This window comes from Centrocercus urophasianus, unplaced genomic scaffold (assembly GCF_019232065.1).
Source record: "Centrocercus urophasianus isolate 14NV4802_14NV808 unplaced genomic scaffold, USGS_Curo_1.0 seq_17, whole genome shotgun sequence".
Lineage (NCBI taxonomy): Eukaryota > Metazoa > Chordata > Aves > Galliformes > Phasianidae > Centrocercus > Centrocercus urophasianus.
In genome coordinates, this window is record NW_024884722.1 from 24,229,264 (window position 1) to 24,244,364 (window position 15,101).

The 15,101-nt window shown below is 44.5% G+C and overlaps 1 protein-coding gene across 2 annotated transcripts; it reads right to left on the reverse strand.

The window, feature by feature from the left end:
- Nucleotides 1-48: 48 nt before the first annotated feature.
- Nucleotides 49-14,854, reverse strand: LOC122160256 (core histone macro-H2A.2). Of its 2 annotated transcripts, XM_042818637.1 has the most exons (9): nucleotides 14,801-14,854; nucleotides 11,954-12,186; nucleotides 6,766-6,872; nucleotides 5,995-6,192; nucleotides 4,460-4,570; nucleotides 3,658-3,757; nucleotides 3,216-3,305; nucleotides 1,465-1,639; nucleotides 49-760 (listed from the first exon to the last, which is right to left on the reverse strand). In XM_042818637.1, exons 2-9 carry the CDS (start codon nucleotides 12,123-12,125, stop codon nucleotides 595-597), a joined length of 1,119 nt encoding a protein of 372 aa, XP_042674571.1. In that variant the 5' UTR covers nucleotides 12,126-12,186; nucleotides 14,801-14,854; the 3' UTR covers nucleotides 49-594. The 2 variants fall into 2 exon arrangements, with proteins under 2 accessions (XP_042674571.1, XP_042674572.1); XM_042818638.1 differs by lacking the exon at nucleotides 14,801-14,854 and having other exon boundaries at nucleotides 11,954-14,241.
- Between the last annotated feature and the right edge of the window lie 247 nt (nucleotides 14,855-15,101).

Sequence of the window (15,101 nt, forward strand, 5' to 3'; positions counted from 1 at the left end):
TTCAGAGCAAAATGAGGTTCATAACAATAATCACACTTCACAAATCTTTTTCTTTTTTTCTTATAAAACGAACAAAAAAAAAAAATCACCATGAAATATTCTCAGTAATTACAGAGATTATTGTGAGTAAAAAGCAAAACAGAAGCTCCTCATGCATCACTTCTAATATCTCTTTCCCCTCCACTGTGGGCTGGAGGAAAAGTTTAACATCCACCCTCAAGGGAGGAGAAAAGGGAGCAGAATATTTTTAAGAGCTTTCTCTAAAGTGTGTGCATGAAAACTTCATCACTACAAATCTAAAATGAAGTTACTCTTTATAAACTTCTAAACTAAAGTAACAAGGGACACTAAAACTCCTGAAAAGAGATGGTAACTCAATTGCTGAAGGTGGCACAAAGGGCTAGAAGATGCTGACAGCGCAAAGAAATCAGACTAAACCCCTCTCATCTCTAGTCACAGCTCTTCATCAAGTCACAACACATCACACTACTACCACTCCCCCTCCTCACCACATTGAAAAAATAAAACCCACCTCTAATGCTTTTAATGCTACTCAAGTTTGTTGAAAAATAAAGTTTCATTTGGCTGCTGTTGCTACTTAGTGTCTAGCTTGGCCATTTCTTGCACGTAGATGCCAATACTTTCACTGTCAAACAGCAGAAAGTAAATGTTCTTCAGGGAGGAAGAGCTGGTGCCATCAAAATGGGTGGAAATAGCTCTGAGAGTCACCTGGGCCACTGTCTGTTTTGGGAAGCAGTTTCTATGTGATAGGGGAAGAAAACAAAACAAGAGGGCGTCAGTCACCTGCACAAGCTTTATACACATGTAATGCTGAAAGCCATAAAGCACAGCTGTACTCACTGCAGCCTGCTGTTAACAGTGTTAGCTGCAGTTTTAAATAAACCCCAGAGATAACTAAGAAAAAAAAAATCAAGTTAATTAAATTAATCCTAGACACACAGACACTATTAGGAAAGAGCAACAACTGTGCCAATGAGGCTTATGTACGATTTCTTACTATTTTTCCTAGTTATCACAGTTCTACAGTTGGTTTGAAAGTTGCCTTTTTAATGTTGAACTTTTAAGAAAGGGTGGTTTTCTTTTGAAAGAAAAGATGCGTGTGACTAGCCTTTTTAATATATACTCTTGGGATGACTTAAGTAAAGATATCCCATTCACCTAGCTCCTGTTGCATCACTGTTATTCAACTTCACTATGATGCCAGTGTAATCTTGTCAATATCAGTAGAGTTTTAGTGAGATTCATCACAGTAAAAGGAAGGGACATAAAACTGGAGATGGTACAGGCCCAGAGTAGAAGAATGGAAGCCACTCACAACAGAAAACACAGCTCTCCTGAGAGTTAGCTAATTCCCTCCATCAAGGCTATCACAGCAGCAGCTCCAATAGCTCATTACACAATCGTTACACAATGCAGAATCCTCTTACACAGGAAAAGCCATACCTGCCACTGGGAAAAGGGGGGAAAGCCACAGACTTCAACTTCTTGTCTTCTGCAGCTGTTAAGCAGTTCTTGATGGTCTCCTCAAGCTGCTCTTCACACTTGTCCGACCCCCACTGCGGGATGTGACAGTGGATGACAAACTTTGCTGCTAGCCCGCTGGACTGAGTAAGTGCAGCTACCACAAATGAAAACAGAACAGTTACTTTTGAGTAGAAAACTCAATCACTTCTCAATTGAGTCACTTCAATCTAATCAATCATCTCAGTCTTTCTTCATGACATTACCTCTTCAAAAGAAATCCGTGAGGAATTAAAGAAGCCACAATGACTCACTCGCAATCATAATCTGTAGTGTCATTACTTGTGTGATCAATTACTATTGCTTTGAGGACAGAGGAACCCGGGGTTCATTTGATCAGCAGTTTTTCAGTGGTGATGAAAGGCTCTCTCATTCAGCATGGCCTCTGGATATTTTCTTTAATGTGCAAGCTGTTGAAACCTCACCCTGAACTCAGCATCGTTAATTCCCCAACAGACATTTCTGCAGTGCTGCCACAGCCTCATCTGAATGCTCTGCGCAAATCCTGCATCATCATTACAGTTCCAGAGCATGATGGAGCAATATCTGGACCTCCTTCACAGCTAGGCAATTTCAAACAACCATCTGAAAAATCAAAGATGTTTACTGAAAGTATCCACCAGTTATGTCCAATTTGAAAATAGCACTTCTAAAAATCTGGGTCTTGGGAATCTCACATTGAACACCCAGAAATTAGGTGTACAATTAATATCCAAAAAGTGAAGAATGTGGATCTAGACCCCCATCCACCATCATGGAGGAATTCTATCTACTGCTTCACCGTGCTCCTTACATTTCAAGCAGAAGAAAACTTTAACCATAAGGAGAAAACTGATTAAAAACAACACAGGTATCCTGTGAACAGCACTTGAATTCAAGGCCTGTTGGGCTGGAGCTCAAGTGTTTGCAGTAGATCTCCAGTGATAAAAACCCATTTATTATTACTTGCCTCAAAACCAGTAGAAGTGGTAACTTCAAACACACCAACACAACAGTGTCTGTCTGACAGAGTACAATTTTCCATCCATTAAGCTAAGATTATCTTCTTTCCTGGAACTAGCTAAAAGGAATCTATTTTCTAGCTCTTTTGTAATTTGTATTTCAGCAATGTAGCTGTAATGCCTGGGAGAAGAGCACCAACTGCTCTTCAAAACACACACCAGTTTTTGTGATTATATCACTTCTACCTTTATTTGTGTGCAAAGTAAGGTAGTTGCTCTGGTTATATTGTTCAGTATAAAGCAGGGTATTTTATAAATTACTGTTCTTCATACAGCTCATAGGTTAGGCTGAGAGCTGTTTCTAATTCTCACTAAGAAATGTGGTGCAAACAGGAGAGGAAAGATGGCACAAAAGTGAAAGCAGAAGTTTCCCTTAAGTTTAAGGCTCCCACAGACAGGAATTGCCTGCTGGAACTTACGGTGGTGCTTCAAAGCACAAAGACAGGATGTACACAGCACAAAGGTATCCTACTCCTCTTCCTTTCCCCCTCAACTCCCTGTCCTCAAACAGACTGTCCATACCAGCAACAACTTAAAGGAAGAAACAAAAACACATCACATAAGCAAAGGCACATATGTAATCAAGAACAGATTAGAATGTCAAGAGAAAAGAAAATATGGGATGAGTCTTTTCCAGCTGGGCATTTTTTTATTTTTATTTTTATTTTTTACCTTCAGCAACTTCCAAAGGCCCTTGAGATTTGCGAAGCTCCTTCACTGTTTCTAAAAACTCTTTCCCTCCTGCCTTTTCCAAAGCCTTGCCTGCAAGGACACAGAACAAATAGGCCTTATTTTCACATTACCAGCAAAATAAAAATCAAACCAACAAAAATAAAACCAAACCAATAACTCTATGTGATTTAAAAGAAAAAAACACTGCACATACTGCCATGTTTTCCTCTTTGAGCAGCAGTTGATGTTTATGACAAAGTTTACTTATTACTGGTTTTGAAAAACCTGCAAGGACATTTCTGCTGGCTTGAGTAGCAGTCCCACTCTTCACAACATACAAACCCCAGTACTTTCCTGAAATCATTTCTCAAATGATCATATAAAACAACGATCCAAAAAGCCAACCTTAGAACTGCTTTGTCTGCATGCAGCACAGCCTCACCTATTTCCTCCTTGAGGTCTATTTCGGCAGTCGTGGGGTGAACAATGCCTTCTACTTTCATGGAGCCAATATGGCTGATGTCACTCTGTGTCAGAGAAAGCTGCAAGATAAGGATAAGAGTAGAAAGAAACAAATTAGTAATACGTGTGAAATATTTTTCACACCGAAAAAAAAGGACCTGGATTCACAATTTGCACAGTTTTATTGCGTTCAGTATGTCTGATTCTGATTTTCAGTCTTTAGTATGTACACTGCTCAGATTGTTTCATGTTGTACCCATAGCTTGGATGCCTGCCTAAGAGGAAAGTACTGCTATTGGATTCATGTTCTACCATCACAGTTTAAAAAAGAAATGCTGACTTTGGTTACTCTTTTGTTTAAAAACTCTCCTTCTTAGCGAGTACAGAAGGGGAGGAGGGTTAAAAAAAAAGAAAAATAGTCTGTTTGTTCTTATAAATAATGAACAGCTTAGAAGGTTGAACCCATTTTGGCACTATGCTAGACACAACTCAGCCAAGTCCAAACCGAACAGAATTCTGCTATAGGTCGAGTCATGAAATTAACCAGTATGGCTCTCTAGAGAAGAGAGGTTGACCAGCACTATTCTCATGAATCTTTTATCTGCAGACAAGTTTTTGAGACCGTCTGCCCACCTGTGACTCAAGTGAGTTCTGGTCTTACATTTGGGATCACTTAGGAAGAAGGTGAAGACTTTTTACTGCTGTTAGATCTAAAGCAATACTCTGTTTATGCTAGGCTCCACTGCTATAATCCCAGTCTGTTACATTATAATTTGTATTACCTTTTGTCCTGGCACGAGGCTCTTGGAGGACAAGATGGTGAAACCATCCCCAGGTCCATCTTCAGATGTTGAATTTGAAGCTCCTTCCTTTTCACTGTCCTTCTGTTTATTCTAATTGAGGGGAGGAGGGGGAAGGAAGTGAAGAAACAAGAAATCTTGAAGGAAAAAAAATCAGTGCCTACCATTATCAGCAATGGACAGATTTAATCAGGTACAACAAATTTCATCATATATTACTCATAGCTTTTTATTCCCCAAACATGATGTAACAACAGAAGCCTTCACTGTTTACAAAACGTTAAATGGAAATGTTAAAACATTAGTGGTACTTCTGAGGCACTACATACGTTTGTAAACATATTAAGAGTTCAGGGCATGCCCCTCCATCTGTGATTTTTCTGATAATTAAGGTTGTATTTGTGGATGGGTGTGCACTACTGCTTGTTTTCACTAACAAAACAGAGCTCATGCTAAATCAAGCAGCAACTAAGTCAAATGCTCCATCCTAAAGGAAAAAAAAAAAAAAAAATCAAGTAAAAGAAATAATAAACTCAGCTAATGAATCAGACCTCCACTTTTATGTGCTGGAGTGAGCCATCACACCTCCACCTAAAGCAGCTGAAGTGACGAAATGGTACAGAATCATATAGAATCATTATGGTAGGAAAGGACCTAACATCACATAGTCCAACCCCAGCCCATCACCACCATGCCCACTAACCCATGTCCCTCAGTGCTACATGTTTTTCTGCCACACAATCTTCCAGCCACTCTGCCCCAAGCATGTAGCATCGCTTGAGGTTGTTGTGGCACTGGGAAGCTTCACCCCACTGGCCCCACACCAGCAATCCAGCCTGTCCACGTCCCTCTGTAGGGATTAGTCACGTTTAACATGCAAGCTTTGGAACGACAAACTAAGAGCACCTCTCTGTTTACTGCTTTAATAAATGAAACCATTTGGGATAGTGATAGATTTGGCACAGTGGGAAACTGAGAGGGAAGGTGCAGTGGTAGAGTTCTGTTTCATTTCTTCTTCTCGTAATTCTTTCAAAAACCATTTAATACAGCACTCTGAAGAAGATATGAAACAGAATGCTTGTCATGATGTGGTACATAAGTCATTTTTGACAAGACGCTGATATATACTTAACAGCCCTGTAAGAAGGCTGAAGGTGTAACATCTCTCAAATAAAAAGAGCTGTAAAATACAGTTTCTTGTATTTTAGAAGCCACACAATTTGTATGAAGATTCTACATAGTTATCAAAGTACTTTGGAGGGTGATGTGGAAATCTGGAAACTTCCCTCTTAAGTTTTAAAGGTTTCTGTTACGGAAATTCATCACAGAAATGCTGCGATAATCATCCTCCCCTTTATTTCTGATATGCCTACTATCAACTCCTACCTCCCGTTTCCATTTGGGACCAACAAATAACTAATGCAGAGGCACAAACTTATTCCTCCTAATAATCATAGGTGGTCTGGATCCGATTCTTCTGGCACACATCCTGAACCCCACATGTGCCCCAAGCTTACCTTTTTAGGTGTCCGGGCCTTGTTAGACTTTGCCTTCTTCCCACTCTTTTTGCTCACCATGGATTTCCTTCCCTTCTTCTCAGGAGCAGGGGAAAGGATTGTCTCAGATTTACCTTTGGCACCCCGTTTCTTGGCTAGAAGCTCTGGCTGAATTCTGGGCAGGACCCCTCCACTTGCTATAGTCACACCTTTTAGTAACTGCAAGGAAAAGAGGTACAAAGGAGTGTGTTATGGATTCTCTTTGCCTGCACTCAAGCAATCTTCGCTGACTGCACTACATACGTGTAGAGCCCACACTTCCTAAAGCAATGTGCTTTGTGTATCAGAAGAAAACCCCACTAAGAGAGAAAACCCAGCACGTCCCAGTGAAATTAGCCAGCATGCTCCACAGAACTGCTGCTCTATGCTCAGTCTCACAGCCTTTCTGCATATCTTGGTGACCCACAAGCAGTGGATGAGGGTAAGAAGAGACACACATCTGCAGGCACGCAGCAGTATTCCACAGTCAACCCTCAGAGTCAAAGCACTGCAAATAACAGTCTGTGTGCTAATGGGACCCAGGCATACAGAAGGGGATGCAGTCCTGGATGCAGCTATACCACAGAGTGAGCCAGACCCTCTCCGAGATGGTCCTCATATTGCAGTAGCAAAAAGCACACTTCTACAGCTTTTGGAAGCATGTTGTCTACGTAGCATATTTTTGATAAGTACTGGAGATGATCAAGTTCACGCTACGGCAGCCAACCCTCACACTGCAATACAAGGGAGTACCTGATTCAGCTCTTCATCATTTGCTACAGCCAGGAGGATGTGTCTGGGGGCAATTCTTCCTTTCTTGTTGTCTCTCGCTGCATTTCCTGCCAGTTCTAGAATTTCAGCTGCAAGAAACAGTGAGATAGAAGGGAGTAATAAAAATGCAACTTGCGTGCACCCTGTATACAATTCTCACATTCCTTCTCAATATCCATTTGCCTTTTCAGGGGTATTTCCCCATTTCAATGATCTTTGACACAGAAACGCAGACAACAAATGACAGCCAATATATTTGCAAACTTACATAAAATCATTTGTCCTCCCTAATTTCCTGAAGGATAGTTAGCAGAAAATACACTACGTTTGCTTCACACAACTACCTTTATAAGTCTCACACCAGAATCTTCTTTCAAGTAATAAAAACAAAAAAAAACACGCTTCAAAAATGTACATAAGCAGTCCAAAATTTAGCAATAGACCTGTAACAACAAAACAGCAAAGCATGCAATGAAACCCCAAACTTTGTTCAGACAGTTCTGACAAAACAGCATGAATTCTCAGGACCAAATAAGACAAAGACTGAGGTGCATTTAAAGAAATACTTTGAAAGCCAGCAAACTAGCCAGGCAACGCTGCAATTTTGCATTAAAGGGCATTGAAGATCTGTGAGAAGCTTTATTTCAAAACAAGATATGAAAGGTTTGTCTTAGACGCAAGCAAAGAGACAACATAAGAGCTTCAGTGTAAGAACTGCTGGTAGAAAGTTTTCTGTGTCTCCCGGGACAGTGCTCCTGTCTTGGTTTTGTCAACAATACGGGTAAAAAAGCTACAGCTCATCAGTGTTCTGCTGGAGGTATCTGACTCCCACTTAATCAATTACACAAAGAACTGTATCTATTTGAAGAATTTCCATGAAAAATCTAGTGGGAATCCACCCAACGCCTCTCAGGCTAAAATCCAGAGGATTTCAACAAGAGGTTCAGCTCTGGGTTCACGGGAAAGAGACCAGCTTTCAGTTTCTCTCAGTGAGAATAAGAGAAGTGCAACCTTGTCATCCAGCTTTCACTCCTACAGAGTGTAACATTACTAACTGTTGGAGATGTAAAAGCCATTGTTTAAAATTACATGCCATGGGGCTGCAGGGCTGGAGCTTTCGGATCCCTGACCTCTGCCAGTGGAGCTAATGCAGTAGCAGACAGCAGGAACAGATTGCCATCCAGTGTGCAGACCAGCATAGAGCAAGAAAAGAGACCCATACTTCTCCAGTAGATTTTGCAGATTTATGCTGACAGCAGATGAAAATTGCAGCGGGAAGGAAAAAAAACAAAACAAGAAGACATACTTACCTGTGTGGTAACTGAAGTTCTTTCAGATGTGCCAACAACAAGCACATCCTGCTAACCGTGTGCTCACCCCACTCCCCCAGGTTCTGGGTCCTTTGGCCAGCAGCATCCTGATGGTGCATTCAAATGTCCTCTGCCTAATGTTGAGAGCAAAAAACGCAGAACACTCAAATGCCAGGCACTTTTCATCTACCATAGGACACCAGGAAGAAAGGGATCCAAGGCAGAGATGATGCAGGGCAGACTGCAGAGTATGCATATAAATAACTTATCAAAGGATGCCAATTATTTGCATAGGTAAATAATTGTCTTAGCTCCTTCTAATGATTTTCTATGTGCACATGTTTCTAACGCTGGAGGCTTCAGAACAGAGGTAGGGACTCATATGCTTAAGAATACAAAATGGCACTTGCAAAAACAACAAACCAAAACCATTAAATCTGGAGGCTGAAGCTATCACATCTGCTGGTAAGAACAGACCCCTGAAGAAACTGTTTCATGTTTCAAGCAGAAACATCACTGACAGCTGAGGTCATCTTAACTCTACAGAGACAGCAGTCTGAGAATGTAACTCCCACAGTAAGGCCCCACACTACAGCAAGCTCTCTTGAAATCGGGATCTGGATGTTCTCAGACTTATTTTACGTCTGAGCAGCATTAAGAATTGAAGTGAAATCTGAAATAACCTTGCTTCCCTTAAGATTCAAAATCCACAGAAGATGCCTCCACACTGGACACGTAACTTCAAATTTCGACTGGCCCCTGCCTCCACACAACACACCCGTGATTAAAGCTCAGATGTAGGTGATCACAATGCGAATCATTATCTGCATTTAAAATCAAGGAGTTTCTTGGACTCTTGACTAATAGACAGTACAGAATATTGAGCATTACTGTGTTTGGATCTTGGACTTGCATAAGTGAACTCCAACAGATGTTGGAGTCTTTTTAATAGATGTTTTCACCCTGTTTGATTAGTGCTCAGGACTAGGAAAGCACCTGTTTTACAACCAACAAAAGCAGCAACCAATCTACAACCTGAATGGGATTCCATCTTCTTTTCCTGTGACATACAGGAAAAGAGATTTCTTTAGCTGATGAATCAACAGATTTGGAACACGTGGGAACAAAAAGCATCGCAGACAAATCAAAGCTGCATGTTCAGTTGAGCCCAGCCTGCTTTTCTGAAGCCCTCATTTGAACTGATAAGGAAGATAAATGCCAGCTACTGATCACAGAAGTGAAAGGATTTCAGACACTTCCCCTTCAAGATAGTTCTGACAGTTCCAGCAACCTTACCATGTACAAATCTGCCCAGTAACATCTCTGGCCTGAAAAGATGCATCAGATGGAGTTCTTTGTCCATTGGCAAGTGGAGAAGTATCTGCTCCATTTGTCTCTTGACAGCACATGAGCACAACCTAACCGAGGAGTGTGCCAACTGATGTCCTCTGAAGGAGGAAGCATCGCTGGTGTTGCCAGTTCCTCTCACCAGCACACCACTCATATTTCTTCTGCTTCTTAAGCAAGAGCTGTCCGAATTCTCTGCCTACATTTTGTTTTAAGGTACATTATGGGACACATTCAAATGATGCTTGACTCAGATGATGATGACTAAAGTCAGCCACACCCACGCTGGCACACACGTGTTGCAAAGTTCATAAATCCAATGAGATTGAGGTCAATTCTTCACACATTTTTTATTCTGAAGGCAGTGGAGCCCAACAGAGCTGGGCACAACATAACACAAGCTTCTGGATAGGAATTAAGCTGCAATTTTGCAGTATAACTTCTCAAGCCTGAGATATGAAACAGGATAGAGAGATTTAAAAAAAACAACCAGAACTTTAGATCCCTGATAAGATCTTCCTCACATTAGCTAATCAGTTGAGGTAAAAAGAAATTCTTCTCAAGATATGTTGTACTGATTGCTGGCATTTTTACAATGGAGCTGATAAGCCAAGCCTCAAGTTCAGCATTAGTAACAGCTATGGGCTGCAGCCACAACCCTTCTTGCAAAGGAAAAGGGGGATCTAGTGGTACACAGAACATGTCCCAAAGCCAAAAGGCAGATCACATGGTGGCTGGGATGAGGATGCTCAGAGTGTATGCACTGGCTGAGAAACACTCCTGGAAGAGTCTATGCTATGTCCACAGACAGCTCTGGGTCCTTTGGCCAGCAGCATCCTGATGGTGCATTCAAATGTCCTCTGCCTAATGTTGAGAGCAAAAAATGCAGAACACTCAAATGCCAGGCACTTTTCATTTACCATAGGACACCAGGAAGAAAGGGATCCAAGGCAGAGATGATGTAGGGCAGACTGCAGAGTATGCATATAAATAACTTATCAAAGGATGCCAATTATTTGCATAGGTAAATAATTGCCTTAGCTCCTTCCTCATCCACCCTGCCCATTTTCCAACCATGATTGCTTTCCCTGCCTGTTCTCCTTCCCAGAGCAACCTACACCTGACACTTCTATCTCAGCTTCCTTCCTGGACTGTCTTTATTTCTGCCTCCATCTACTCTTCTCAGACTTGGTTTTTCTTGCTAAGCTTTTCACCTCCCTTCCCTAAGCAACACTTCCCTTCTCCCAGTCCCTCTTTTCCCAACTTGCTCTCCAGTGCTGCATCTCGCTGTTTGGACACCCTCTGCCAATTACTACCCCAGTTCTCAGTTCAATTCTTCCCCACTAAACAGATGCACCCTCAGCTGTTTCTAATGTCAGCATTCTTATGTTATAAGGATCAGCTCTATGAAAAGTTCTTTAACATAGCAAAATAAAACAATTCAGCCTGCTTCTGAGAAGCCTATGTATCTAGCAATTTTCTGAGTAGACACCATGTCACAGACACTCAAGGAAGCTCTGCAAGCTGTGGATTTCCCTGGAAGAACACAACTGCACCAGCTCCACTGAGAGAGGGATTCCTGCAGTTGGAAGGTTTGATTTCTAATGCATGAAACGGGATTGTGCAACTACAAGCACACGAATGTTTGTAATGAAGAGAAGGGTTTCCTCCAAAATCATTTAGAATTGATCTTACTCTATGAAGGAAGACAAGTGAAAAATACAAACACGTTAGCTCCTACATGGTATTACACAAAATGCAGAAGGAGATATGCTCAGCATCTTGGATTTCAATTCTGCTTTTCAATAGTGTTTTGTTTTAAAACCTACTCCATATTTAACTCCTAAAGGAGCTGGAGATTCTCTAATGCACCTCAGTCTTGATCTGTAACTCGTAAGCAACTTGAACTAGAATCCTCTCTCCACTGGGAGAGAGGTAACAATCTGGTAAGGAGCTGTTCTCCACACTTAACTAAGGAGGTTCACAGGGCAATCCAAACTAGTGCAATACCTCAAACTATAGGGTATCACAGCATGACACCTGCACCTCCTGTTAGGGGATTTCATAAAGCAAGCCAAAAAGACGTTTTTCTTTTTTTAATACTAATGAACCACCTCCTTATTTCATAACACTTTGACACTGTTCTGCAAGACAAAAACACAACAGTTTGCTCACTTTAAATGCACCATACATGTACAAAGCAAGCTTGCTTTTTGACCTCCCCTGTTGATGAAGCAACAAAGCCTTATGTAGTTTTCTCTTACAAACTACCCCATGCAACTCCTCACTCACGCAGCAATAAGCAGCAACCCCTCCAACCACTGACCGAGCATCGTGCCTCTGAAGGAGAAAAATTCCATCCTCAGCCTCTTCCAAAAGCAAATTCGTCGCCGTGAGCATTTTAAGCAAACGTCAACACATCCCGCACTTCTCAGAGGTGCTGAGCACGCTCACATCTCATCCCACAGACACTGCGCACGCCCAGCACCTCCAGTATCAGGCTCTCTGTTTACCTGCTAGATACTCTATGACAGCTGCCATGTAAACTGGTGCTCCAACACCTATCCGGTACTTGTACGTTCCTTTCTTTAAGTAGCGCATCATCCTCCCCACGGGGAAAATAACACCTGCCCTGCTGGAGCGTGACAGCTTGGACATTTTCTTCTTCCCACTGCGGCCTGACATCTTGCAGCTTTGTGCTTTTCAGTTTGCTAGCGATTCTTATTCCCTTGCTCCAAGCTGACAGCTGCAAGAGAGAAGAAATAGGATTGGTGTTCAGCATGTGAGGAACATCTCTAAATATCATCATCTTTTTCTTCCAGAAGAAGAAATCCAAACTCAGGCTCAGCTGAGCTTTCTGAAGGCCATTTTCCCCACATCAAGAGCCACTCCAGGCTCAAAGAAGAAACAAAAATAAATCTTGTTTTCTCCTTGCTTTTCCATACAAACAAAATGACAAGCCTGGAGCCAGCCCAATCACCTTAGCATGCCAGTGGTCTTAAAGAGCAGCGGCAGTTCTCACTCTTGGTCAAATAACATGGAAGCTGCCTACAAGTTTCCAAACTTGTTTTTACTTCCATTTTGGTCACTGCTCACAGCCTAATTATAGTCTTTGTTACAATGTAACAGATCAAAATCTGCTCCTCTGAAGTCAATGAGGAGCTTAGGACAAACTGGTTCTTCTACACAAGTCACTTGTCCCAGACGTTCAATGAAGCCAGCTCATCCCAGACAGCCAAATTGAAGGGCAGGTGCTCACAACAATCTGATCTGAATGCTGATTCTGCTCATGATGTCAAGGCAATTCAACTATCGGAAGGCCTGCAGCGGTCCATAAAACCCTGGTGTGTCCCCTCTATCAGCCACATAGTATATCGCATGCACTAAGAAAAATTACATGGGTGCAACAATACAAGTTGGAAAAGATTAAATCAGCAAAACTACCAGACACGGACACATCAAAACTTATGCTGCTCAGTGTCCCATTTGGAGTTCCCAGAGCACTGCCAGCCTGGGATCGCCGGGGTGGTAAATGAGCTCATAAACTTCCACTTACAGGTGGGGATTAAAAGGCAGAAGCCACTTCAAGCAGCTTTAAGTGACAGCATTCCCCAAGCAGTGCATTAATTGCATTTAAGCGGGAGTGAGAAGTTGTGCAAGACGGACAAATGAGCAGTCGGCATTCTGTACCAGAGGAATATGTTACTGAGGAGTATGCATCTAAATTGCATTAACGTCTCATATATTTGCTGTAGTAACCCAAATCCCATTTGCTTGTAAATCAATGGGGAGAAAAGGAATGAAATACAAAAAGCAAACATCACAAGGTTTGCATCCACAGATAATACTTGGGTTGTGTTTTGGTTTTCTATCAGATCAAACATGTTTGTATAACAACTAAGCACACTGCTCCAGGGCACTCTGTTACAATACATACACTTTTGTGTGCAATTAAACATGTTTGGCTCATTCTTCTGTCTTTAAATTAATTTCTTGGCCTCTGCAAGTCTCACTCATCTCTTCCCCTACCCTCAAGGCAGCTTTCGGTTTCCCCAGGCGCTTTTCCAAACATGTTGCAGATATCAGAGCAGGAACATGTGCACAATTTTCCATCAGCCTAAGTGCAACAGCAGCCCTGGCAGGCTCATCTCTCCCACAGGCAGGGGTCTGTTTTACCTGGGAGGATGCTCACCAGCTGACCCTGACACAGCTACACTGTGCGCCCATCTGAACTGCATCAAGGCTGCCAACATCTACAAGCTGAGTGACGCCGCCCCAGTTGTTGTCGTTAGGTGATGCAATTAAATGCCGAGAGCTCATCAGCTGAAAAGCACTCGAGTCCACCCACACCAGCCCCCTCACTGCCGAATGATGCACTGTCTCTGGGTTTGCCCTTACTAACTAAAGTCTCCAATAAAGCCATCACCGTGGCATTTACTCAAAGTCCATCCTCGCCGTGTTGGAAGAGCAGTGTCTACACGTGGCTAACACCACATCACCAAGCTTGGGCAATTTAAAGCAATCAGTAATCCCACACCTAATTGGGCACGCCTCACACCTACTCCACTGCAACACCAACATCCTCGTGTTGCTATGGGGGATTTAACAGCCACCAGAACTCCCACAGCTGCGCAACACAAAGGAAATAAGGCAGACTTCTGCAAGCCGGGCCCTCCTCTGGGAATCGCACCCTCCCCAGAGCCCAGAGCAGCCAGCAGCAGCTTCCTCGTGCTTGTCGCAAAGAGCTCTGCCTTATTCCCGCTTCACTCGCAGACTGACATCTGCTCCTCCAAGCCCAAAGCAGGCGTTTCCCGCACACGCCGCCAGCAGCACCCTGCCGCGACGCTCCCTCGAGACCCCGCGCCGCCCCTTACACGACGCCCACCGGGCCGGCCCTGAGGCGGCGCCGACCGTTAGCACGCGCGCTACGTGCCCGCCCCGCCCTCCGATTGGCCGGAGCGCGAGCCACACCTGCGCGCGGGCCGGGCCGTGCGCTCCCATTGGCCGGCAGCGCGCACGCGCCCTACGGCGAAGCAGCGGGGAGGCGCTGCCGCCGCTTTCCCGCGCGCACGCCCCCCTCCTTCCCCCGCCGCCGCCCCCCCTCAGCTCTCTCCCGCCGCCGCGTCGCTTCCCCGCCGAGGCGCGGCGGCGGCGGCCGGAACGGGAAGCGCCGAGCCCCGTCGCGCCGCGGCTTTCCCGGAGAGGCCTTTCGCCCTCTAGCGCCCCAGCGGCCGCCCCGCGGCCGTCGCTCCCTTCGGCGCCGCCGCCGCCATTCCGCTCCCGGCGCGGAGAAAGAAACGGCGGAGGAGGGGGTTCCGGGCGGGGAGAAGTGCCGCCCGCGGCCCCGCGCCGCCCCTCACCTGCCGCTCCCGCCGCCTCCTCTCGGCGTGCCGCGCTCGGTCTCTCGCCGCCCCCCGGCCCCCGCTCGCTCCGCCTCAGCCGCCGCTCCCCGCCCGTGCCGTACGTTGGGATGGCGATGGCGGCGGCTCCTCTCGAGGGGGGTGGCAGGGGTTTCCTCCCGCGCCGCATACCGCCTCTAGGAGGAGTCAGTCCCCGGCCCCGCTGCGGCCCCCCTCTCGCCGCCGCCCTCCCCGGGCCCCAGGGCCGCCGCCGCCTCCTCCCCCGCGTCCCCCGCCGGGCTGCGGGCAGCGGGCCCGGCCG

Bases quoted from the DNA above. Each gene is read 5' to 3' on its own strand.
- LOC122160256 (XM_042818637.1), bottom strand. From the start codon at position 12,125: ATGTCAGGCCGCAGTGGGAAGAAGAAAATGTCCAAGCTGTCACGCTCC. The intron at 3,758-4,459 runs GTAATACAAATT...CTTATCTTGCAG, and splicing joins GCCTCGTGCCAGGACAAAAG to CTTTCTCTGACACAGAGTGA. The intron at 761-1,464 runs GTATGGCTTTTC...CCTATCACATAG, and splicing joins CCCCCTTTTCCCAGTGGCAG to AAACTGCTTCCCAAAACAGA.